Source organism: Anopheles gambiae, chromosome 2 (assembly GCF_943734735.2).
Source record: "Anopheles gambiae chromosome 2, idAnoGambNW_F1_1, whole genome shotgun sequence".
Classification (NCBI taxonomy): domain Eukaryota; kingdom Metazoa; phylum Arthropoda; class Insecta; order Diptera; family Culicidae; genus Anopheles; species Anopheles gambiae.
Window position 1 is genome coordinate 98,642,904 of NC_064601.1, and position 27,522 is coordinate 98,670,425.

Sequence of the window (27,522 nt, forward strand, 5' to 3'; positions counted from 1 at the left end):
AATCAGAATCAAACGGCATCGAAGTCGCCCGGAGTCCGTTAGTGTCGGGCGCAGACCTTTATTTGTAATAATAGCGACGACAACAATTTTTTTGGAACAGTATTCTTGCTCCGGACGATTCCAGACGGCTTCGGACGACTCCGACTCAAGATGACTCTAACTCCTACTCCGACGTTGGACGACTCCGGACTCTGGAGACTCTGGAATTTACTCTGCAGTCATCATCGAGTTCAAGATCTTTGATGCCCAAAACAGTCACCATGAGCATGGCAAGAACTAATGAATAGTAAACCTTTGTCCAAGCATATTGCCCTTCAATAGCATTTTTTTAAGATACCATGGTACGATAGACACTATTTCCAAGAAGATTGATTCCTTTTAATTTCCAGCATACTTTATTTGCAACAGTTAATTAGAACCCAACGGCTCATAAATATCGTCCCAGCCAAGCTGTACTGTAGTGCACTGGAAAAGCGATGCAGCCGAGAAACTATTTTCCAATAGCCCAAAGGATTTCACACACAAAGCACACACATTCACCCCCACCTCGTTCCGCTCAGGTAACTAATGTATTGGTCCATGAATCTTCTTCACACCGCCCCGGAAACACTCCCCTCCCCATCCTCAGCTAACCAAGATCACTATCTTCACTGTGTCTTCTCGGTGCCGGCTTTGGCCGAGGCATAGTTCGGCAGGTCAACCCATAATGGCAAGCTGTTTCACGGACGCTTAACTATCCTGCCTTCGCCACGAACCACGACCCAACGGCAAGCGGCCTTTGCCCTCCCAAAGGAGCTTTTCTTCATTCTTCCGGAACGGGAAAACGAATGGCGCGTTGCTGCCGTTGCTACTGTTGCTAGCGGTGGTGCAGAAAAGTCATAAATTTGCTACCGCGTACAGCAAAAATGATGTTCCCTGTTCACGACCATCCATCCCGGACGGACTCCTCCTGGGCCACAGCAGCAGTAGTGTTTGTTGTGCGGAGCACGGTAGCGCAAGATAATGCCACCGCCGCCACTTCAGTTGCCATTACTGGAATCAATAAATTCAAAATAATGAACCTGTTTCAACTTTCCGCCCGTCAGGCGATCCATCATCGGCTCAGCTCCGGTCGGGGGGAAGCTAAGGACGTATACAGCGTGAGTTCACAGAGAGCTCCAAAGCTTCTGGCCGAACTTGAATCGGATTAAGGCACTTTGGCGCCCGGGCGTGCTTTAACCTCGGCCGCCCCCCCGAAATGTGGTGCATGTTTGGCAAAGCGGTACAATCGGCAGCAGGGTTTAAGCAGGGAGAATAGCAACGGGTACTTGATGTTTGGATGATGATCTTTTACCCAACCCGCCCACTAGCGGGCGTTCTTTCACTTCCCTCGTCTGTGGTCGCCGATTTTAAGCTGCACAAACAGGATTTGTAGACAGACATTGCAAGCGTGGGATTTGGCAGCGTTTCGGTTGCAAGGTTCCCCTTTTTCGCCGAGCACGAAAGCGCACCAATTTGAAGCTCAACCTCCAGGGCAGGCAGCAGATTGGGGCATAATTTTTGCACCAACCGATAGGTAGCGAACTGGAAATAAAATCCTCCCCGACCCGCCGAGCTGCCTGCTACTACTTCGGGGGATCTCTGGTGGTCAGGTCTTCGCTTTGGGGCCGTGATATTTAGAAAATGCATTTTGCCTATCGGTCGGTCGGTCGGTTGGTGTGCCGTGTTTGCGCCCAATTCTTTGCCGCACAAACTAGCGTACCGAAGCAGTTCAAAATTCCATTTAGGAAATTTGTTTCAACTAAACAACACTGGGACTGGGATGGGGATTGTTTTCAAACCCAACAGCCGGATAATTTCTGACAGGGGTTTTTCGTCGTTCCCCGTTTTGTTGTTCGAGACAGGGCGGGCTTTAGGTAGCAAAACCCCTCAGATAGCATTGGTTGTGGTTTGCACAGGCGAAAACCCAGCGATGAGGGGCAAACAAAGAAACAGGAAAAAAAATAACCATGCGGACAAATGACCGTTGTTGCCACTCAATAGTTTTCCAGTATGCTGGGAAGCGCTAGTAGTTCCGGGGTCCAGTCCACGATTCTTTCCTTCCGCATTTCGGCAGTCGGGCCACACGGAACTTCGCATCACCTCAGATGCGAGTGGCAGCAAGAGAAAGGTGCTGGTAATCCGGGGTTTTGCAAATGCCTAAGCTGCAAATGATCAACCTTCAGTTGTTTTTCTGGTCTAGTTTGTGTGTGTGTTTGTGTGTATTTTCATTCGGTTCGGAGCTTTTGCTGACACGAATGTTTTCCAGGGATATTCTTTCGGTCGAGTATAATGCGGATGTTCTAACTTTGGTCGGGGAAAAGGAACATCGGATAAGGATGCGGATCCGTGAGCAGATGAGAACTCCCGCTAGTCGTGGGTGTTAATTGATGGATGGATGATGTCTTAATTGGTTAATGGATGATGTCTCGATCCTCATCCATCAACTCGATGATGGAAACTTATTCTCTGACCGTTGGCTCTCAAAACCAATCAATCGATTCGTAATGAGGTTTTGCAAACCGGAAGATCAGTAACGAGTTTCTATTGTTTGAAACAAGGCTTGGTTTGTTGGTCTTTAAAAACAAAACTTACCACATGAACATTTTTAGGGATCTTACAAGTTTGGCAATTTGGAATTTTCGTCCTACATTCAGCGATATTAGATTTTCATATCTCCTGACAACTCCACATAATGTAGTAGTTTGTCTATAAATATATAAATATATCATCTTTATCAATTTTGAATATTATACATCTTGTCTTTTACATGCGGCATCGAATGCCAAATGTCAAACTTCACATACAAAAAATTGCTTGTAATCGTGAAATACACCATTTCTGCAGATAAAGAACAAACACATTTTTAACATGTTGTTTAAATGCTAATGTTTTCACAATTTCAAAAAAGGTTCTCAAAGGTCGTCTCAGTGAAACAAATTACCAATCCATTTCCAAAACCTGAATCAAATAAACAATTTAAACTCCATTTACATAATGAACTGGTCTCACGAGAGCGAGAAACATGTGCTGCAAGGTAATAATATGGGATCATCTCGTTCCTCCCCGGGCCCGCCTGCTACATGCTATTCGCACTTGACAGCAGAAACTTTTCACAGAAATACGTGCAAAAAAAAACAGAAGAAGGGAAGCACCACCGGTTACATTTCTTTACATCCGTTCGACCGAACGAGCTAATGCTGAGCAATGTGTTCTAGCCGCGCTGCAGCATCCCCCTGAACCCTGTTCTTTCGTCCTTTCTTTCGGGAACGGATCAGAAAAATGGTTCTGATTAAATTTCAGAAAACTTCTGTGTGGCAGCAAAAAAAGAGAAAGGAATCCCTAAAAAGGATCCCATTTGTACGGGATGGCTCGCTTCCCGCTACCGGGAACCTGCTTCTAACGTTCCTCGGAACACACACACACACAGACACCGACACATCCCGAAATGAAATGACCCAAAGAATGGCACCCTCCCCTTCATCACCCAGCGGTGAAATTATTGTTGTGCCATTATCAATCGACCAGCTAGCGTAAAACATCCCTTTCCAGTTCTGGTGGACCATTTCCGGTGTCCTGACGGAGGGTTCTGCTCCTAGTCGCACGACCGAATCGGGAGCGCTTACGGTTTGTGATAACGATACATGTCGTATTTTGTACGGTTTCCCCACTGTGCGCGTCAGTTCACTGTCATTGTTCCGTAAGTCTGCAAGAATGTATCCGCGTCCCGGTGCGGCCGGCGGTGCACATCCACACTCGAAGCTTTGCAATAAAAAAGAGGCTGCAGGACGCTCGAAACGATGATGACGCGCTGTGATGGTCTGTTCTGTTCGCGTGGACTTTGGTGAAACCCTGGAGAAACCTATTGCACCATCTATTGTCGGCAGCGAGGGAAGCAAGTACACTCTGACTTTGCTGCACTGGACGGTGGAGCGTACTGATTGTAACAGTAACGGGATTTAATTTAGTAGAGCGTGTGCATTGTCGTCCCTGGTTTCGGTGTGGAATTATTCTTCAAAAGAAATCTAGGACCAATCGTCGTCCAATCAAGTCGTTTGGTTTGTAAGTAAGTTAATGGTAAACTTGATTCGCTTTTCTGGGAGGTTTGCAGACTCTCTGTGGTTCCCAATGTTAACGATCTCAGCTCATGTTAGATTGCCGAAAGAAGTTATCAGTTACGCAAACGATACTGCTGTTACATTTATTCTTCATTCAGATTTAATTTACATTTAGATGTTTAGATTTAGAAGCATTCTATGAACCCATATTACCAAGTTACACTCAATTCAACAAATTTATTGAAACCCTGTTGGATACATACTTTGAAGTAAAAAAATTGTGATTTTGATTGAGTAAATAACATCTAGAGCAAAAAATGGTAATTTGGGTGTTCAAAAGTAAGCTTTTTATCTTCTAATATTAGTATGTTAAATACAACTTGTGGCACTCTTAAATATTATATATAAATAGTATTACAAGAACGGAAGCTAAGGCCAGGACCTCATTGATTTTTTGGCGTTACATGTCAGGTCATACATCAATGATTATGATGCCCTAGATCCACAATAAAGCATCAATCTCCATCGTAATATTAGTGTTTAGGTATCAATAAGCTTTATACAAACATGCCTATCATGGCCGTAATGCCCCATGTTTCCCTAAAAATCCATCCAATTAGTTCATTTGTTTCAGAAATTGTTGCTTTATTTTGTTACATCGTTGAAAATCATTAAAGTAGAGTAAGGAGTAATAATGTAAAACGAATAATTCATGTTTCTTCATGTTCCCAGAACTCGGCAGCAAATTAGTTAGTTGCTTGTGAAGTTAAGTAAAACTTAATTATTTAATCATGCTCCTGGTCAAGCGTCGTCTGCGCCTCTAGGCAGGATAGTGAAGTGAAGTTTTTCTCCTCCTTTAAACTAAGATTTTAAAATAAATCCCTACCGTACGCTCAGAGGGTTCCATCTTCCTGGTAGAAAAGTAAACAGCAAACACTTCCGTTGACAGCTAGAGGGCAAAAAAAACCTGGCATGTCTGCAACCTGGGCAAAGAAAACAGCAAAAGCACAACGGAAGAGGGTACGGGATAGATGCCAGCAAAGTGCTCTCGCTAATCCGAATTAGCAGCTCAGCGACAGTAAATGCATTGCCCTTCCGTACCGAAAATTGGCCCATTCGCCGTTTTGCCATGATGTAAACGCGGTAGCGAAAGAGCGGGTTGGTTGCTCGGAATTTAACCAACCCTGTGCCCAGGGTCTGACTTTTCCACCCAAGTCCCCCCTCGATGTGTACGATTTTTCGCCAGCCTAGCGGCGAACTGGGCGCATTCTTAAAATTCCCCGAAAATAGTTGTGCTGGGTGGGTGTGTGTTGATTTTCTCATTTGCACCGTCCATCCGACCAAGCGTAGGATTTACCATTTACCCCTTTGTCCTAGCCTTGTAGTGTTATGGCAGAGGGGGAGGAGGAGGTGGTTGAATATTTAGAGCGTACTCTCTAACCGTACGAGAGAACGAGCAAAGGGTCCAAAGGATAGATTTTTCGGTGTGGAGTCTCCGAGGAGGGAAAAAAAGTATTCGTAATCAGGAAAGCTTGCATCGGGGCAAAAACGGGAGGGTGGGACAGTGATGGAGACGCGGCTTACGGAATCGAAAAGTCGAGTCCGAGAACACACGGTCGCACACAAACACAGAGCACACGAAGGTGGAGGGTAAGATTGGGTGGATGTGAAAAATCGCAAGCAAAAGTTTAATCAACAGGAAGATCTTCTTTCATGCTTCATTCGGTCGAATAATGGAGTGGTGATGGCGGAACGGAACACCAATAGTTTTTCCAACTATTTCACGAGTCCGGCAAGAGAGGATGTGGAGGTGGAGTGTGGATGCTTTGGGGCCTGGGGTACGAAAAAATGTGTAAGGATTGGATTGTAGGATCGGAGTGAGTAGCGGCTCTGCCCCGTGTACCAATCGCGGCCGTATTTGGCATAGTAAGGGGCGGACGGTGTGGGGGGGCAGGAAATCCCATCATTGTTTCTCATCCGTTAGTATCCACCCGTCCAGCGTCCCGGGAGGATCGGTGCGGCAGCAAGGCGAAAAGTTGTTCACTTGATTTAGTGTAAGTTATTTCCTTTGTTTGTTCCAGCCGAACGCACCACCGTAAGAGTTTTCACCGTTCTGATGTGTTTTTCCGTGCCAGTTTTTGCTGTTATTTTTTGCTCTGGTAGGAGGGAGTTGTCTTCTTATTAAGCTTAACTATTACTTTCTTAACTCTTTAGCTACCCTTGCTACTAACGAACGTCTTCATTTTTTTATATTATTTTGTGCGCCTTACTAGAAAAGCTTACTAAATTTGGTTTAAAAATTCTGCTCGCTAAAAGTCGATGGCAAATGAAATGGAAAACTTTCCACTCTACAAGCACCCGGAAGCTCCGGAACGGCAAGGGAAAGCGTACTCCATGAAGGTGACGCTCGACTATCATGTCCATCAGGTTTAACTTCTTTGCAAACTCGACTTGAAGTTAGCGCCGTGTTTCTACGCGAGCGGCGGTACCCTTTTACGATTGATCTTTGTTTTGCTGTATTAAAGCTTTGAGCGGGCCCCGAACCCAGTTGGGTTGCAAAGTGAGTTCGTAAACATCCCTCCGCAACAGTCAGTGTATTTTGCACGCGCAAAACTTATCTTTAACACTTTTATTCTTCGAACTGTTGTTGCTGGACGGAAAGTTGTTTTAAAGTGGACATTCGGTTGTTTTGCAGTTGCTGGTTTTTTTTTTACCAGAACTGCTGCCTTAAAGCAAATCGTAAACCATGTTACACTGTCAGTAAACATCCTCAGGCAAAGATGGATGGTTTGCTGTGGGACCGAAATCCATTATATCCCCCTTTATTTGCCTGCGGTGATGGTTCGTGTTGTCTGGTGTAAGTTTGGCGAAGGGACTTGCAAGAAGCGACTGCAGAACAGGAGAAGGCGCACAAACAGAACAGGAAAACAAACTTACTGACAGCCAATCATTAACGTTGGGTTGGGAAAATGCGTTCGGCACGTGCCTTCCAGTGGTTCTAGTTTCGGAGCATCGGATGGCTCGGACCATTAATCAATGCGAGAAGACAAATTCGGAAGCGTGGTGGCGTAATTCAATACTTGTTTTTTGGGAAAAGACATTGGAGGTTGTGTGCTTTTAGAAAAACAAACTAGCCTTTCTTTGCAATTGTGTTCTTTTTACGGACGATGGATTTAAAATAAATTATCGAGACAAAGTTACTATTGACTTTTGATCAAGTGAACGATTGTTGAGGAATACCATTTTTTAGTTTTAAATTGGTGTCATTATCTGTTGCTGGATCTGTTCAACGTAATCTATCTTCAATTTAATTCGGTTTTGAAGTGGAACTGGGAATTTCCTCCACTACCCAAACTCGATGAGGGATGAGGTCCTCAGATATGTCGAATTAATTATTAGAATAAAAGCTCGGCCCACCCTTATTCATGTTTATGTTTGAAATCCACGTTGTCCTCTTCTTCTTTTGAGTTGGTGCGAGAATCACTGTAAGCGAGGCTCGAATCATCGCTTTACGAATTTATTTAATAACATGTTATCAACATGTTCACCTAAAAGGCACTCGTGAGTGTACATCTTACATCGAATGTTCAAAAAGTTGATTTCCCTGCGCTCCAAAACTGCTCGTTGATTTACAAAAGTGTTAGGAAAAATGAAATTTTGGTCGTAATCGATTCCGACTAGCTTCGAAGTTTTCTGGAATTGGTTCCGAAAGCGGCTCCGAAATCGGCTCCAGAATTAGCTCCGGAATTAGCTCCATAATCGATTTTGGAGAGCTCTATGAGTATAGACGATTGAGTCCTATGCAGTATATCGATTGTATCGATAGTCGATAGGATCAAAATGATCTTTTAAACATTTCACCCTAATAGAGATTCCGGAAATAATTCTGCTTCTAAAACTTCTGATTTTAATTCTTATTCTCATTCCGGAGTCAATTCCAATTCCTGAGTAAATTGTAATTCCGACTACGAACTCCCAACACTATTTTACAATGCATTTTAAAACTCCACATGATTTCATATTTGATCATTATGGTTAGTCTATATATCATTTCAACCAGATACGATGTATTGCTACACATTGCTTATCATGTACCAAAATAAACCACCTTTAAGTTTGTCTGCACGTGGAGGCTCACATGTACGTACAAATTATAATTACTTTTACTTCCAATATCAACAACATATCATCAACTTCAGTCTTGCTGTTTTGATGAAATGTATCCTCAACACAAGATAAGGCATGGAGCGAATCTGTCCAAACGGTTCAGCGAGCTGCCTCGAAGTTGGTAGGCTTTCCCTCCCCCTTACTGTCTTCACCAGACAGCTAACCGTTTACCGCTGATCCGCTTGTAACATGATCTTCTTTAGCAATTTATACCACACGACAAAGCGTGTATAATGTGTGTCTTTTATCTTAGGAACGAGATAAAAAACTCCCTTCAGTACATGGCGAAAGGTATCACAAATCTTTCTTTTTGCTTACAACACGCCCGGAACAGCGCACAGCTACTTACTGGCAAAGAAGATTTGTGCGATTTCTTCCCATACCACTTGTGGTGCCTGTTTTTTTTGTTGTTGTTGCTCTTGTTTGCTTGCTACTGTGTTTGCGCGAGTTTCTTGACGAAAAGGACAAAACCACATATGTGAAGATGTAAATTTTTTAAGCTGCCGATGAAGGTATGAAATTTAAATACCGTCTCGAATTTGCAGCACATCAAAGCGCCCAAAACTCCCTTGTCTGAGTAGTGCCGCTGCTTTTCCACCTGTTTTTTTTTTTCTGGTCCTCCAAGTTTTCGGTAAAAAGGAAATCCTTGAGGTGGTGTACGACATTACCGTACGCGCGAGTACGCTTTTCCGTTTTTTTTTCAGATCTTTTCTCTGTGCGGCGGCAGTGAGCATGCGGAAGATCATGCGATGCATCACGCAGACAGACTCACGAGTGCTCCTCTCGGTAGCCCCAGGGAGGGCAAACATAATTTATTGTGCCGCAATTTTGTTACACACTTTTGTAAACACACAAGCGCACACACACCGTTAGTCACACGCGTACGCGCGGTTTTCGTCGCATTCCATCGCTTAATCGCAGACATGCGGTTAAGGATCGTGGCGAGCTTCTTCGGAGCACACCATGGCCCGCGGGGGCTACATACTTTTCGTGCGTTTTTTATTTGCTCATTACTGTAGTTTACCTTACACGACCTTTTCTAGGACTCGCGTTTCCGCGATTCTATGTCGAAGCAGTCGAGGCACATATCACGCAAACACACAGGTCCACCGAACCAGAGCGAATCTTTCCTACTCGTGCAATAGAACAATAGAATAAGCAACTTTTTTTTTACAAAATATAAAGCCTGCCCGCCTAGTAGCATCTTGAACGCGTCGCTGTGTTTGCCTTGTGCCAGTTGGTCTCCCATTTTGCTCCAGTTTTGCCGTACGACGCCGCTTTACTTCTTACTTTCTTGGAGTGCGCCGCTACCCGCTACTTATAATAGCATCATATCTTTTCCACCATGGCGCACCGAAACCGTGCGAAAGTTCTGACGAGAAGAAGTTGAGCTGAAGGAAAAGTTTTGCTTTCCAACATCACATTTTACCTGAGCTTCTCCTCACTGATGGTTCAATGTTTGTGCCGGTGCCTTGTGCACTCGTCGACGTACGCCGTACCGGGAAGCTGGAACATGAGGTTTCACCTTTATCGTGTGTGTGTGTGTGTGCAGGAACAATAATTTTTACCGGTAACATGGAAAATAAAAACTCATCCGTTTGGTGTTACACGGTATGTGCTTTTCCACCCTCTTTCTCTAGTAGGATGTGGAAATGGAGGTGGTTAATGAAAAATTTATCAAAAAAAAAGGTCGTACAGATGGGTAAAAGTTGATGTATCATTCTACCAGCTAACGGTTTCTGGGAATGTGTGTGTTTGTGAGGGGTTTCCCTGTTTAAATTTATTTTACAGTCATTTTTCCATAATGCTAATATGAAACTTTTTCGCTTGAAGTTTGCTTCACCAATCGTATAATACTTCAGTGTATAGTACATTTGACATCATTGATTCGTAACCTTTCCCTGTCCTATTTTTAATTAACGATGAGTTTATTATTGTCGCGCGCGTTAATGTCACGAATGTCATGAATTCTGGTTTATTTATCATTGCCATACAGCATCAATTATGGGTCCGTTTGACTTTCCGTTGAATTGTTGCTTTTACACAGGAAAAATCAACATCAAATCCAACTCATGAAAGATGTATAAACTTCAAATTTTAACATGAATTTAAATCATCAAACATATTAATTATTCCTCGGAATATTACTTATTACAATGAAAACAACAATTAACTACGTTTTAATGTGTTCAATTTTCATCAAAACTGGTTATGGACCAATTCAATGAAGGGAAGAAAATAAGAAAAAAAAACCCTTAGACTCATAAAAGATCATTAAAATAACTTTATTTGATTTCAGGTCTCTTCCTTACTCCAAAAGCCATATTCCTTATATCCTTTTTATCTAACTTTCGTACGCTTCGTATTTCCATTTTAACGGTTACTGCACACCAATGGTAAAATGCATTCAATGCAACTGTGAATGGGATTGTAGCACATAATGAGCTGATTACAAAATGTCAGGTTATAAGGAGGCCTAGGAGAAGGACACGACTATTCAGATAAGTGGTACAATTGCAACAAACACAACTTGAAGGCTAGCTTAGTCTGCATTGGTTTAACATGAATGCGACGGTTATTAGGGGCCAACAAAAAGAGATAATAAACGCACGTACACACATTAGACTAAAAGGGGGAAAAACGTTTCTCATTCATTCATTCACTTTAATTATTCAAAAGAAAAGTTCACATTTTACGACTTTCAATCGAAAGTGCTCCTCCATTTTTTAACAAGACTTTCGTTTCAAGAGGGCATTTTTAAAGTTTTTCGTTTTGAGCTGCTTAAAACTAGCTGCAAACACACACACACACATACACACTAATGCCAGCTATCCATATCCCGGCTAGACCATTCCTCGACGGAGGCTTCCACTTGAAAATAGACATCAGGATGAAAACCCCGCTTGGGGGAGAACGCAATTCATAACAATATTTAGTGCACTTGGTGTGAGACCCTGGCGTGTGCCTTACATTGGTCTTTTGTAAGGGTACATTGTGTGTCGGTTGTTTTTGTTTCACCCTCACCATTACGCTTAGATTGATGTTTTTTGTTCTGCTAGTGCACTACTTCAGGTGGTTCTTTTTATAGCAGGGCTCACCTGGTGGTGTAGTATAAGCTCCCTACTCCGTCCGGGTATGAAGACGAACCCATTATATCCACCCGCGTGTTCTGTTCGCTTATTTTTTTGCTCCACCATTCCAACTCTTACAACTCTCGCTCTCTGCTCCGTCGTTCTTCGGTGCGCCTTTTTCGTGTACGGCACGCGAAGGTGCACTTGCTGCTCTAGAGATGATTGCAAGAAATTGGCCCCCAAGAGGCTGGAAGTGAGCGAGGCTGCTTGGGAAAAGTGGGGAAAAACTTACAAACCATCTTCTACTTTTCTTTGCAACACACGCCCCACGCCATTCTTGGCAATGTAAACCACGTCGATCGGTGATATTAAAAGTTACGCTTCAAGTTTACCTTGCTTCGGAGCACTGTAACGAGAGAACGTCGGGGTTACGGGAAAGCCACAGGAGATGAAGCTGACTGCTGTCATTGTCAGGCTGCTGTAGAGTTCACCGTGCACGCGCGGAGGGTAGAGTTGGAGCATTTGAAAAATAAAATATGGAACTTCCGCATTCCACCATCGTCCACCATCGGGCAATGGTTGCTGCTAGCAGTCCAGGCCGCCACCATCTCAATCTCACCTGACAGCTGTCCGATTTAGTTCGTGTGACTTTCGTACAAGCATATGATGGTTTTGGGTGCGCTTTTGCACCACAGTTCGAGGCACAGAGCCAACCCATTCCCAGGTGTCGCGCCAGGTGCCGGTGGTATCAGGTGCGCACAACCGTGCTACTACACAGCGCATAACGATGAGTTGGCGTGAATTGGCGTACCGATGTGTGTTGTGGTGTGCTGCGTGTGGTTTTGTGCCTTCGTGAGGGAGGTTTTTTTTAAAAGTATTATTTGAACGTATAAACCTTTGAATAAGCTGTTTTTTTTTTCTTCTTTTGGTTTCAATTTACCTCTCGTTCACTTTAAAGCCATCGAAGTCAATAATGGTGCGGTGCCGGTTTGCCCTGTTCTCTCTGTCCGCTTTGCAGGTGAACGTGAGCGTCGGCTGTGATTGGGTTTGGGGTGAAGTTTAATTTTCGCTTCGATTCGGCCAAATTGATGCTGGCGGGGCCCGAGTTTTATGGAGGCCGATAACTGTGCGTCTTGGAAGGGGTTGTTTTTTTTTCATTCGATTGCTCACATTACATCTTTCTTTCTGCTTATTAAGCGTGAACCAGTTTTCAAGCTGAGTCCGATGCAGCTGAGCTGGAGCACTTTCTTTTGGGGCTTTTTGGTGGCTTTTGTTGGCAATGGAGTGTGTAGGTAGGCAAGTACCCCCGATAGCCGTGATCGTCTAGTGGTTAGGACCCTACGTTGTGGCCGTAGTAACCCAGGTTCGAATCCTGGTCACGGCAGTGTGTTGTATTTCAGAAATGAAACGAAGAGCACTGTCACGGAATGGGGAGATTGTTTTTTTTTTTACAATATCAACATATTAACATGCTTGTTTAGCTAATTATATGAAATGTGACACTTATTGACTCAAATAGTTTCGCTTGCAATTTAAGGTTATTATCTTAAGCCATTGAAGACTTCAGGAATGTTTAATTTGTGATGATTAGATATTTGAGTCTTTTTAAAATGTCTCCAATTTTCAGAGGCTTTTAAATATTTTGCAAAATTTAATAATGAAATATCAATAACTACATATTTAAAGTTGATTTCCAACATTACCATTTATGAAAAAGAGGTATAAATTGAAAGAAAATCCATCTTTAAAGTGAGTTTATTGCAATGCTACGTTCGTTGCTTTAAAATAAATTAAAGAGTTTTTGCATTTTTCTTGCTACCTAGTATACAATTCATACCGAAAAGCGTAGCAAAAACCCGCAAAAACCCTCTACTGATATCGCTTTAAAGCGTGGTCAACTGCACTTTCCGCCCGCCCGCTAAAATAATGCATTTAAGCATATGCTTCCGGCTGATTACACAAATTCAAGTAGAGAGTGCACGGGACGACCTGACATATTTTTTGATTTGTTGATCTCGTTACGAGTGTGCCCCCTTTTTTTGCTGTATAATACCGTTCGTGTAAAGCAGCTCCATCCGCCGTTTGGAACACCCTACCCCGGGGTTAGTAACGCATCAGCCACTTCGTGCAGCCAAACATCATCATCAGAATGACTCTCTCTCCTGCCCTCTGCTACTGTGTGCTGCCCGCGTTTATGCACGTTTACATCACTCAATTAAGCTCTGGTGGCACTGCCATCAACCGGGATGGTACACACACACACCCAGATTTTACACTCCATTAAAAACATTGGATTGGATTTAATTTTTCACTCATCTTGCTTTGCTCTCTCCTGTCCTGCTCTATAGTGGTCGTTGGATGGGAGTTTATTAAGCCACGCTGCACTTCGTCATTTATTCATCCGTTGACCACCCGTTCTCGGAGTTGGGAGAGGTGATGCCTTCTGCCTGACCTGCCGTTGCTAAATGATTCGATTTTAATTCCGGTCCATCAAACGGTGCAATGGTCGGTGTGGCGTGGTAGGCGTGAAGGATGCGCCTATATCCTCGATAGCTTTTCACCAACCTTTTCATGTAAGAATGTTGGCCTTTCGATTCACTCGACCCGCGAGTCACCGATGCAGTGTGATGTGTTCATTGATGGGCAGACTTGTAAGCTTTTTGATCCTGTGTTTTGTGGTTTTTCAGTAAATTTAAATGTCATTACATATTGAATTGCCTCAAATCCTCCCTCTGGACTGTGAACTAAAGCTGTTTATTTATATTTGGTCCTTGTCGTTTTTGGTTGAGTGAATGTTTAACGACATTATATGAAATCAAGTGCCGTCATATGCCACTTCTGGGTCCTTCATTCCAAACCCTTTAAAATCACAAACAGCTTAATATAAACGCTGCTACGCTTCGTTTCCTGTACGTCGATAATATTCGATAAGCGAGCCTGTAATTGAATTGTTGATAGTGTCCCCCCCATTCTCTACTTGCCCACCGTATAATCACTGCTTTATCCCTTCACCAAGCAAAGTGAGATGCATTATTGCATTCATACTCTGCATCACGGCTCGTTAAGCTGAAAGGCGAAAGGATGTCATAGCAGGGCGTGTATTATGTTCAGTGAACGTAGCTTTTTTTTTTCCTTCTACTGCACTATCCTGTATTTGTTTGTACACTTCATACGATGCTGGATGAAGTGGAGCAAATTATGTGTGGATCCCGCTTTAGGGACGTTTATGCTGGTACCGGCGTTTACTCCCGCATGATCGGACACGTTTCAAAGTGGAGTTGGAAGCAAATAAAGGATCATCAATCTTTATTTCCCCTGCTAGCTGCTTGAATAAATACACAGCTTTGATTGCATGTTATAAGGCGTAGGCAAAAACCAGTTTAATATTGAAGTTTGTTCTGAAAATATACTATATTTATATCATGTCAATAAATAAGTGCTATTAATGGGCCCCTTTCCGTTTTTAGATCGAAGCCTGAAATTTTAGCCTGTCAGCCGTTGGCATTGTATAGCAGTTTTCAAGCAGCTATCAAAGTGGGTATAGTATACAGGTGGGCTTATCCCAAGGTGTATGTAATTAGAAGGCTGATTTTATCGCTCCTGTTTTGGAATGAAGATTTTAAGAATATTTTGTGTATTCGTCAAACTCCCAGACAGCTTGTTTGAGCAAAAGTTTTCACCCGTCCTGTCAAAAAGTTATGTTCAATTTTGGTTATAAAAAACATGCTATGGGACATCCCTGGACGTACATACACTTCGATTCTAGATTCCACCACCTGATCTCTTTAATGCACCTTGGGAAAAATGAAAACACCACTAAGTCAGACAGCCTCCTGTTAATTTACCCATTCGAGCAGTTTTGTGTCTGTCATAACAGTAATTTAAGAGCAATTTAGCGGTACGAAGTGTTGTCGTTTGTTGTTAATGAAAAGATATAAATAATAACTAAAAGAGTATTGTTTTAATGATCTTTTAGTGAAAGAAGACGTCGGCGGTGTGTTCAAAACTGTTAAATGTGAATAAAAAGCCGAGAAATTGCGTTTATTAGTGCTATTTGTGCATCACATTCTCTGGATGAAGCGGATGTTCAAGTCGAGTTTGCTAAAAAAAAATACATTGCAATCGTTTGTATAAGTTAAGGAAAATGATTGATAATAACCATTAAACTGTTATATAATATATATCGTGTTATTTATTAACAATTTGGCCGAAAAAATATAAATAAAATAAAATAAAATAGAGGAAGGAATAGGATCTGCCAAAACAGGTCGAATGGATAAATTAACGACTGCTAATTTACCATTAAATTACTCTTAAATTACCGGTAATTTAGCGGTAAGATAGGGGTAAATTAAGTGCTGTAAATTAAGATTTGTCTGAATGGGCACCTTGTTTTTGCAATTTTTTCGAGCAGGTACTCGAATCTTATTCTAGCTTTGAGGCTAAAATAATCCAGACTGAAAATTTTAGGCTAGTTTTGTTGTGTATGGTGTTGTATGGAGTGTTTACATGATTTGAGCCTCCAACTGTCAACTTCTATACAACATAGCTGGCTAGAATCGTGAAGGGCCGTAATATCAGTAAACTCATGCATCAATAAAGTTTAATAAAGCTTTCACCAAACAGCACACAATTTAATATAGTCGTTTGTACAGTCCAGTCCTTACGGCTTTATCGTCTCTGTACCTCTCTGCCTTAATCGCCATTTCGAAAGAGTTACCATAATGGAGGGAGAGCACTGCGTTAGATAGACGGCGTCATAGTAGGTTGTGTCCACCCTTTTGGTACGCATCTTGATAAATGCAGCTGCTCACTTATTGCTATTGCTCTTCCGCTCAAGACGATGACACCACACGGAAGCAAATGGGTTGTGCCTTCGCTCTCCCCCTCCTGGTGCGAGTGTGTTTAGTAAAATCTATATTTCATATTTTTGCCCCACCCTTTGCCACACCAACAACACTCAACTGTATGATGTACCGACATAAGAGATAGAGAGAGAGGACCATTTGTGGACGTTGTTGCTACGATAAATTCTTGGTCCTTTTTTTTTGTTGCTCTGTGGCAACCCGGTGTGAGCTGGCGGTACATGTTATTTCCTTTTCTTAAGCTGCCGGACATCGTTTGTCTTTTCTCTAGTGGTGAAGGTCTAGTGTGTGTGGCTCTGTTGCTCGATACGCAACATTACGGTGACAATAACACGCAAGCATTATAGCACAAAGCGCGCTGTGTGCTGGCAGTACAGTCCCATTCCCGAGACATGGATATGTAGCAACTCCTTGTGCCCTTTTTGGTCTGCCAGACGAGGCCCCTGCACGGGAACGCTTGGAAAGGCATGAGCTTTCTTTTTCAGCTCAAGACGTGTGTTTTGAAAAATGGTATGTTTTGCTGTACTTTTAAAGAGGAAAGGCGTTTGTTTCATCCGTTCTTAAAGCCTTTCGAAACGCGTTGTGTTTACCAATATTTCTTGGTGATAAATTTTAAAGAACTCAGTCCCAATTCCACCCGCAAAAAAAGGGTAAGATAACGTATTTCATTAAAAAATAAATTAAATCTTTAATACTCCCTGTGTCCTTCGTGAAACCTCTCTGCAGCATTAGCTAAGCTTCATTGTTCACTGCTGATCTTTTCTTCTGCACTTACGCTTAGTATTAAAATCCGTCAAATCATTTCGAGTACCTTTTTTTCTTGTACCAACCAACCATATCGACCGCACGAATGTCGTAACCTTGCCCGACGCAGCGGCCAACTAACTTCCTTCCGCCGGGTGTCAAGGAACCAAGAACAAGGGGGAAGAAAGAAAAAAAAAACCCACCGAGGGCACTTTCGATGCCCTTTTGCTGTGCGGGTGAGGTGTGATTAATTACGAACTACTTAATTAACATAAATCTACCTCTCCCCTTCCCTTCCCCCCTTGCAGCATTGCTGTGCAAATCCACTCAACCTTCTCGCCTAAGTGGCAAGCACTGTTTCCTTTGCCTTTTGCTCTGCAATATCATCATCATCTTGCTCTGCAATTTCTCCATCGTTTCCCCCTCGGCCAAAGTTCTAAGAGACATGAGGGGGAGAGTGGAAAATAAATATCACTTTTAGCTGCATCATCATCATCGCCTCAACAACCGGTCGACCTCGGTGGAGAAAATCATTGCCCCGATTGAGAGCTTGGCTGTGTGTGTGTGTGTGCGAGGTGTGTGAAAAGTGTGACCAAAGAAATCCCTCCCACCAGGGGGAGAATAGGAAGCAGCAGGAGCTTTGAAAGGGGTGGGGTGTAAAGTAGCGGTGGAAGCTTTTTAGTGTTGAAAAAAAGGCGACAACGCGCGAGCACTCAATTAGCATAATAATAAATCAAAACTTTCCCAATGACAAACACCCGCCAGGCCTCCAGTTCAGTGATGGCTGCTTTCCCAGGAGCATGCTGGTAGTTTTATAGTTTTTTTTTAAATATATAGAATAAACTTTTTCTTTCTCTATCGCTCCCCAAACGGGTGTCGAGAACAATTTTGTGTTGCCGTATCCCGTAAACTGTCCATGAAACGATGAGCAGTCATTAGAATGAATGAGCGCTGTGCTGTGCTCGTTCATGCTGACCAGCAACGGGAACGGGACCCCACCCTTCTTGGCCCGGTACATAAAAACCGTGCTTTATTACCGTGATGTATAACATGCACTTTTGTATTCAGCATTAATTTGCCAGCGCGTCCTTTGCAACAGTTTACGAGCGCGTGTTAACTATGCTTACCTTTTTTTTTGTTTTGTTTTGTTGCTACTCTGTTCACCGCTATCACGGCACAGAAATAGATTTAATGGGAGGATTTTATGGCGGCCCCGTTTGCGCGACATAATACTGATAGGCGCATGGTGTGTTGTACGTTTATTTTTGTTTATTTTTTGCTTTGTTTTAGAATTAACTTATTGGATTATTGGAACCATTTTATGACAATACATTTAATGGGTTTTGTTAATGGTGTGATTTGAGGGTGGTTGCTCGTAGAGAAAGTTTCCAGAGTTAGGGCTTACTTTTTTATGTATTATTGTGCTTTATGATTACACAAAAAAGGAATACTATAACGAAAGCCTCGCCCGAATGGCTGGACAGGTTAAAAAATAAAAGCACTTTAAGGAAGAATAGGTTTAAATGGAAATCAGATAGTAAGCAATACAAGGACCACAAATGAGACAAAAAGAAAATGTTTTTACGCCAACATTAAGGTAAGTGGGGAGAGAAATAACAAAGAAAGACAAAACAGCAAACAAACAAAGATAAAACTAGAAAAAAACAGAAAAATGAAATAAAAAAGAAAGAAAGGTGAAGATAGACAAAAGACACCAAAACAAGATATTGAATTAAAATAGTAAACTAGAAAGCGACAAAATGGGAGAAACTGAAAGAAAAACGATAAAAGACAAAAAGACACCTAAACAAAATATAATATCAAAATACTAAACTAGAAGAGGACAAAAAATTAAAAAAAAAAAACAGAAAAGATGAAGAAATACAAAAAGGCATCAATACAAAACAGTAAATCAATGAGTACAACAACAAAAAAGCGAACTAACGATAAGCACATGCACAAAGCAGATAAAGGGACATAAAAATAAGAAAAAAAAATAGATTAAATAGCATAAACCAAAATAAACGATGCTAGTAGGTATCGAAAGTATCAACACAAAATATTAAAGAAACATAAATATGTGTAAAAAGATTCAAGTAGAAAATGCAAAAAATGAAACAAAATCAAATGTAATTTGCAAACTTTAATCTCATGTTTTGCTTCAAGCGCAATATATCTTATTTAGAATTATAGAACTTCTTAGCAAATTTTCTATCCTTTTATTTTCTGTTCAGCCTGTAAAATATAAGCCTTAAATATTATGTACTTGTGATTGACCCAAAATCTGCTCTTTAATTCTGATTTCCCTTTTCGAAACTTCGACCGACCGTTGCTGTCCTTTCCCCGCCCAACCGTGTCCCTACTGTGGTTCACTCAAACGGTCAGCGGTTAGTAAAACGATCGTGAATGTATTTAGTGGTGCTTACGTTCCCGAATACAAATGAGAGCGCCCGGCATACACTCGCAGTACGCAGTTAATCTCGGCCAGGATTTATGAGACGCTTCCGCCCATATGAATTTTGCTCTCCGCGCACATCCTGCCGCGCCTGTGCCTGTGTTGCCGCCCTTCGTTGCCTGCGGGCAAGAATTATGGTCAACCCAATGGCCACGACCGGTTTCTCGGTGCTTGTTTTCGGTACGCTGGAGAGAGCACGGTGGTACGGTCGTGTGGCACTGTACACACAAGAACAAAACGACCAGTACTAGCTCTAGCCAGCAACTCCCCTTGTGGACGGAGCATTAGACCGTGAGCAAACAATGTTGACTTCCGTGCGTCGAGCTGTTGGGCCCAACACACGGCGGGTTCGCTGCGGCATTGAATCATATCCAGGCCGTTTTGGTGGGCAAGTACACGGGACATGCTGGATACGACGCCACACAAGGACATCGGAATCAGAGAATGGACATTTTAATACCTCCCGGACCTCTCTCTCTCTCCCCCCCGGAACGATGTAATTTTCAAACCCCGAAAGGAAAACTTCGACCTTGGAGCAGTTAAACGGAGGCACACACGAGAGCTTTGCTTGCGGGGTTTGATAAAAGACAGGCCCGAGGCCACATGTGCAAAAATAGGTATCGTGCTGAATTAATTGTGCATTTCTCGGTTCCCCTTGCCGACAAGGAACGCCAAGCTCGGACGACTAACATTCAACACGCGTCGTCCACGTGAACATGGCACGAAAGGACGAGCTATTCCATTCACGAAGATTAAACGCAAGCGCTTGAGCACTCGTGGTACCGTTACACCCGTCTCAAGACGGTTGTCTTTTGGCTGTCCGTACCGCAAAAGGGATGACAGCCGGAAAGTAATTTCGTGCGATGGAGGAAGGCCGGCGAAATTGTCATTAGTATGGGGCGGAAAATGGAGAATGTTCGTCCTCATCTGCATACATCTTCTTCGCTGCTTGCGCTGCCCCCCCGAAAACGGGCCTAAAGTTTCGGGCCTTAAAATACGAACTGACCATACGAATGAAGATTAATATGTTCTGTGTCCTGTCGGGTGGATTGGGTGGGTGGGAAAACTGGGCACAAGGATAGAGACGTTTGATATAAATCATATCCGAACCACTCTCTCTCTCGCTCGGCTGGGCGCACTGCAGTTGATAAAGGCGATAAGGCAATGGCAATGGTGAATTATTGTGTCAAAAGCACAAACACCACCTATCCCAACCGTCGGGTAGAGATTTTTTTTCTCCACGCCCCAAACGTGGGGCAGCCCACCCGTAATTGCAATCGGAGAAATGGAAATTTTTATTAAAAATGAGCTTTTTTTACTTTTTTGGAGGATGGATTGAAGATAAATTGATGAAGAGAGTGCTGTGGGCATTTTTCGAGTGCTTTTTTGTACTTTTACACAAGTGTTTTGTAATAAAAGTGTATAAATCACTCCCATGATACATCAAATAGGAAAAAAGTACACACAAGCGTTTGAAAGGTGTCAAGGAAAGCTCATTGAAAAAGCTAAATAAAGGCAATAATCACTGATTGGATAACACTTAATTGTGAACAACATATAATTACTGCTAATGTTGTGTGGAGATAGTTGATAGATTGAATGATTAAATGGCAAAAGAGGCGTCTGGCTGTATTTGTCGATTCGTTTTAAACCCCCTCTATACAACAAATGACGTGTTTGTGGCCACCTATTTGTGGTTGACGGGCTGTATTTGCGGTTTTCCTGTTGTTTGATACAAAAAACTATCATATCCATCACCATAATGCAGTGTAAATCAGTCAACTTAATTAAATATCTAATAATTTACTGTTTTCTCTCTCTCTCTCTTTCTCTCTCCCTCTCTCCCCACTCAAAGGTACAAAGTGGAAGTGGCCGGCAAAAGCCTGCCGGTGCTAACCAACCAGGACAAGGGCCGGTACGGCGTGATCGTGTTCGAAAACCTGGACAAGTATCTCAACATGGACAACTGGAACCGGCAGCTGCTGGACAAGTACTGCCGGGACTATTCCGTCGGCATCATCGGGTTCGTGAGCCCGAGCGAGGAAACGCTGGTCGGTGCCCAGCTGCGCGGCTTCCCGCTGTACGTGCACACGAACCTGCGGCTGCGGGACGCTAGCCTAAACCCTGGTTCGCCCGTCCTGCGGTTAACGCGCGCCGGCGATACGGCCTGGGGCCCGCTGCCCGGCAACGATTGGGCCATCTTCCAGCACAACCACAGCGGGTACGAGCCGCTCGAGTGGGCGCAAAAGAACGTAATGGACTATCCGACCGACGGGGTGGCTCAGCCACCGCTCGCGACCGTACTGCAGGATCACGGCCAGCTCGATGGCATCCAGCGGATACTGTTCGGGTCGGGGCTAAAGTTTTGGCTGCACCGGTTGCTGTTCCTAGACTCGCTGTCGTACCTCAGCCACGGACAGCTGAGCCTGAACCTGGAGCGACGCATCCTGATCGACATCGACGATATTTTCGTGGGCGAAAAGGGTACGCGCCTCAAGCCGGACGATGTGCACGCGCTGATTGCGACGCAGAACCGGATCGGCGAGATGGTCCCCGGGTTCCGGTTCAATCTGGGCTTCTCGGGCAAGTACTTCCACCACGGGACGCACGAGGAGAACCTGGGCGACGATATGCTGCTGCGCAACGTGGCCCAGTTCAACTGGTTCTCGCACATGTGGAACCACCAGCAGCCGCATCTGTACGAGAACGTGACGCAGCTAATGAACGACATGATGCTGAACAAGGACTTTGCGAAGGAGCACGGCATACCGACCGACTCGGGGTACTCCGTGTCACCGCACCATTCGGGCGTGTATCCGGCGCACGAGCTGCTCTACACCGCGTGGAAGAAGGTGTGGAACATTAAGGTCACCTCGACGGAAGAGTATCCCCATCTGCGGCCGGCCCGGCTGCGGCGTGGCTTTATCCACCGCAACATTATGGTGCTGCCCCGGCAAACGTGCGGACTGTTCACGCACACGATCTGCATCGACAGCTATCCGGGCGGGCGGGACAAGCTGGACGAATCGATCCGGGGCGGCGAACTGTTCCAGACGATCGTGTACAATCCGATCAACATCTTCATGACGCACATGTCCAACTACGGCAATGATCGGCTGGCGCTGTACACGTTCGAGTCGGTGATCAAGTTCCTGCGCTGCTGGACCAATCTGAAGCTTACGTCCGTGCCGCCGCTGCAGCTCGGCGAGCTGTACTTTAAGCTGCACCCGGAAGAGCGCGATCCGATCTGGGGCAATCCGGCGGACGATCCGCGCCATGCGAAAATCTGGGCGGGCAACAAGCGACGAACGACGCTGCCGAAGCTGCTCGGGCTGGGGCCGCAGAAGACGGGCTCGACCGCGTTCTACACGTTCCTGAGCATGCATCCGGCGGTGGCGAGCAATCTGCCGAACTCGGACACGTTCGAGGAGATTCAGTTTTTCAACGGCAACAACTACTACCGGGGGTTGGACTGGTATTTGAACTTTTTCCCGCTGCAACCGAACGATACGGACGATAAGTTTATGTTTGAAAAGTCGGCCACCTACTTCGACGGCGAGCTGGTGCCGAAGCGGGCCCACGCGCTGTTGCCCAAGGCGCAGCTGGTTACGATACTGATATCGCCCGCGAAACGAGCGTACTCGTGGTATCAGCACATTAAAGCGCACGGCGATCCGATCGCGAACAATTACAGCTTCTATCAGGTAGAGAAATGATATTGAGATTGGTTGTACCTTGCAGAATGCTAATTTCCTTTTTTGTTTTAAAATGTTTCAGGTCATAACTGCCTCGGAAGCGGAACCGAAGGCGCTGCGAGATTTGCGCAACCGCTGCCTCAACCCGGGCAAGTACGCCCAGCACCTGGAACGATGGCTCGCCTGCTACCCACCGCAGCAGCTGTACATCATCGACGGCGAGCAGCTCAAGACGAACCCGGTCACGGTGATGAACGATCTGCAGCGCTTCCTGAAGCTGCCACCGTTCGACTACAGCCGACATCTGCGCTTCGACAATAAGAAGGGTTTCTACTGCCAGGTGGTGTCGGACAATCGGAACAAGTGTCTCGGCAAGTCGAAAGGTCGCCAGTATCCGCCGATGGACGATCGGAGTGCAAAAATGCTTCAAAAGTATGTGCGCTTAAGTTGTCAGTTTCATGAGAAGAGGATCGTGCATTACTAATACTTTTTGCTCTCTCTCACGCGCCCGTCCAGGTACTACCGCATTCACAACCAAGCGCTGGTGAAGCTGCTGAAGAAGCTTGGCTCGCGACCAATTCCCCAGTGGCTGAAGGAGGACCTATCGGTGACGTCTTAACGAACGTAGCGACACCGGCGTGACGACGCCTAAACGAGCGCATATACATACATATATTCCACTACTTTTTAGCGTAAAGCAGCTGTGTGCGGGTACTAAGCGGGTAAAGTGAGGTAGTGAATGTACAGTGGCAGCAGCACTAGTGAAAGCATAGTAACTGTACAGCTTTGTATAAAAAAAGTAGTATCGACGTTGGATCAATGCACTGCAGGAATGTTGTAAGATGTTATAATAGAGAGAGAGAGAGAGCTCTATTAAGTCAGTCAGTCAGTCAGTCAGTCAGAATGTTTCCCGCTGTCCATGAACCGCTGTGATGTGGAGAAAGATGTATCATATTTTACGTAGTATTACGTCGGTTCCTTCGTTTTTAGTCGTTGTGTGCGCATACGTGTGTTAGGTTAGCCTCATTAGGGGAAAGAGTACTGTTAAGAAGCTGCCGTTATTGGTTTTAAAGACATCGTGTTTCGGGTGAAAACGCATGTTTTTTTTTTTTTTTTATTTTGACTATCATTTCTTCGTCGGAGCAATGACGTATAAAACGGAGCAAATTATTAACTATATTTTAGAGAAGAAAAAAATACCTCAATCTGTTCCAATCTTCGACAATAGCAACCAGCAGCTGCTAGCGTGTGTATTTAAACTGTTTGAGTTTAGTCACTGTGTCACTACAGAACCCTTATTTGGAACTGAACAGCTCTAGCACCAAACGAAGCTCTAAAACAAGTGCAGAACCAGTACGCAGTGCGCGGTGATGCGGCCATCCTAGCCATATAAGTATGTAAGTGATATTATATTTTGCTACTGTATCGTTTGTTTTAACTCTTTGGTTTAACACTCCACTCGTTAGTACAACAAGGGCAGAAGATTGTGTTACGCGACAGTTGAAAGTTGACTAATTATTTGTATGCATATCGAAGGCCACTAATTCGTTTAAACAAAGGTTTAATTTAATCGTAAACGAAAACAAACACCTCATAGTTTATCAATCAATAAGCAAAACAGAAATAGACAGAGAGAGAGCGAGAGAAAGTGAAAGCAGGAATCTACAACAGCCAATACAATACACAATGATGTAATGCCAGTACTTATAGCGAGGTAAGGTAAAGTTGCATTGTGTTTGTTGGTGGTTTGTTTTTTTTTTCTTTCTTTTGATTTTCATGATTCACACACAAATGGTACTTAAATTCTTTTTTTTTATGAATCATGAATAAATTTACATCAGTTATGTTTTTCCCTTTTTTTCCTTTCTTAATTTTGCCACACTGTAAGCAATGCGCGATAATTGGAGCCGCTTTTCCGGAAGCGATAAGTGTAAGGTGGGACAAAACTGTTCAATTATCGTTAGAGAAGAGTGTGTGAGCGATTCTGCGTTCGTAGGGTATAGATACAAAGCATACCAAAAACAAAACAAAACAGTGGGAAAACAAAAAGAAACGATACACCCCCCAAACTAAAGCAAATTACAAATCGAAATTCGAAAGCAAATTATTAACATATCGAGAAACGGAATGAAATAATGGGGAAGGGAGTACAAGAAACAAACAATAAGGTAGCGATGCTAAAGTGAGTTCAAATAGAACCTGGAAAATGGGGAATTATAGAAGTACTGTAAAAACTGGATGTTTTTTCCGTTAAATAATAAAAAAAGATCACTCACAATTGCCGGCAGCTCAAGAAAATAAATCGAAAAGAAGTGAAATATTTATTTCTCCTAAAAACGTTACAAATAAATGCAAGAAATACAGCATACAGAGAGAGAGAGAGAGAGAGTAGAGAGCTTTAGCCGTTCGTCAGTCACCTTATTCCCAGACGCGTTTCTTGGTGCAAATACAATAATTGCAAGCGTTTGTATGTAAAGCGGTACGAAAATTACGCTGTACTTGTGCTCGCCATCACGAGCGGTTCAGTGTGCCAGCGTGCCACCATGTAAAGTACTAGATAGGATCAAAATGAAGTGAGAGGAACGTTTGCAGCCTACAAAGGGTGATATTTCGTTCAAACAAGAAGGAGAGACAGAGAAAGCTAGAAATAGGAAGCAAACGCTTTGGATTAAATAAAACGAGATGCAGCTAAAAATCAACATCAGATCAGTGTGAGGGCGCTTATTAATGCACCGTGAAATAATGTAAGTTACAAAAGCAAAAACAAACCGTGTACATACATAGGGCATTATCTCTGAATTGAAAATCCCGACACCAACAGGAAGCAATGTGTGCATATACGATGTGTAAGATATCGGCCTCGGCCAAACAAAACAGGTCGTTTCGCTTTGCTGGTCTAGAGAAATGCCGAGAAATGGTGAACCAGATGTGCAGCTGTAGTGTGTAATAAAGCCCAAAACAAAACCATCATCTTACTTGCGAGAAACTCTGTGCCCAGAAGTGGTCGAAAAAACAAGAAAAGAGTAGCAAATCATTATTACATTGTTTTCTCAATACCGACTAACAATGCAATAAAACTCGTGTCACACTATCCCGTCGCTGTCGATTCCATGGGACAAAAAGGCATCAATGCAAATGACGCAAGTGGTTGGTGTGTTTAATTCAAGTTGAAAGAAATTATTTTCGTTTGCTTTAATTTTGAGTTAAGGAAGTAGTTAATTGTTCAATTTTACTTTTAAGTTACTGAATGTCTGAATCAGTTTAGAGTTTTGATAACAGGATTTCCCACGATGTATTGGTTGGTTCCCATCAATTTTTGGTGGCTTCCCATATTTTTTTGGTGCGTTCCCACGATTTTTTGACCGTTTCCCAGAATTTTTTGATCAATCGGAAAATACCAATAAATTATGAGAACGAACCAAAAATCTATGGGATTCGATAAAAAAATCGTGGGAACGCACCAAAAAATCATGGGAACTGACCAATAAATCGTGGGAAATCCTGTAATTCTACTTTCCCCAAGCATTGCCGTTATTGTATAACTGAATGGAAGGTGCAACACTACGAAACATAAATTCGTGTATAACTTTGAAATGTTCGTCGGAAATGTTTGAAACACCTTAAGAAATATTTCAATTCCCTAACAATAAATTTAAAACTAACCGTTTTCTAACCGTAATCGATATCTTGCGTTCAATGCTGCAGGATGCAGGTTGTTTTCGAATTCCCGGTTCCACCGGGCTGATTTTCGAAAATACTTTTCGTTTCACTGAATTCTTATAACATTCTTATAATACTTGTGATTTGGAAATAGATGATTAATCGCGAATGAAGTCAACTGATTGTTGATTGTTAAATTACAGTTTGTATTAGAGGCGCTAATGGGCTAAATGATACTGATTATTTAAAGAGATTATTTTTTTAATGAAGTCCACGGCACCATTTTGTAATAGACAAAGACAATTATAAACCTATATTTATTGCACGTTTTTCTATTTGAACATCCACATTAAGGAATTTATTGCGGATTGTAAATTGACAAAATTATTGTTATGGTTTATAAGTCTCTTTAGGGACCTAATTGGGACAAGGCACAGTAGGATTTACACTTTTACAGGATTGTACATTAGGATTTACAAGCCCTGTTTGAAAATTCACAGTTTTGGAAATTTAGAAGGACTTAGTTTAGGTTTCGGTTTAGTTTAGGTCACCGAAACAACGTTATACTTAAGGTAACCTGCTGTCGAAACAAGGATGGAGATCTGGATGGAGCTGTTGAAAAACATCTTGCAAAGTTTTAATATTGCTGTCCACATTGAAAACTGAGCCGGAAAACAGTGCACATAGTTCAAGTTTGTTAAGCAATTAAACATGGTATCATAGTTAACAAACATTAAAAACCAATTAAATTGAATTAAATTAAAGTAAATTACATACATTCAAAAACTA

The 27,522-nt window shown here is 43.1% G+C and overlaps 1 protein-coding gene and 1 non-coding gene across 9 annotated transcripts in view; both read left to right on the forward strand.

Moving 5' to 3' along the window:
• LOC1276942 (bifunctional heparan sulfate N-deacetylase/N-sulfotransferase) overlaps nucleotides 1–26,212 on the forward strand; it is a 178,792-nt gene extending 152,580 nt beyond the window's left edge. For all 8 annotated transcript variants that reach the window (XM_061651312.1, XM_061651314.1, XM_061651315.1 and 5 more), the window contains 3 exons: nucleotides 21,234–23,082; nucleotides 23,156–23,505; nucleotides 23,590–26,212. In XM_061651312.1, the coding sequence (XP_061507296.1) occupies nucleotides 21,234–23,082; nucleotides 23,156–23,505; nucleotides 23,590–23,692 (2,302 nt within the window). In that variant the 3' untranslated portion in view covers nucleotides 23,693–26,212. The remainder of the gene's footprint in view (nucleotides 1–21,233; nucleotides 23,083–23,155; nucleotides 23,506–23,589) is intronic.
• Trnah-gug (transfer RNA histidin (anticodon GUG)) lies at nucleotides 12,627–12,698 on the forward strand. The gene has a single exon. It is a non-coding gene; the product is annotated as a tRNA-His (tRNA).
• Nucleotides 26,213–27,522: the final 1,310 nt, after the last annotated feature.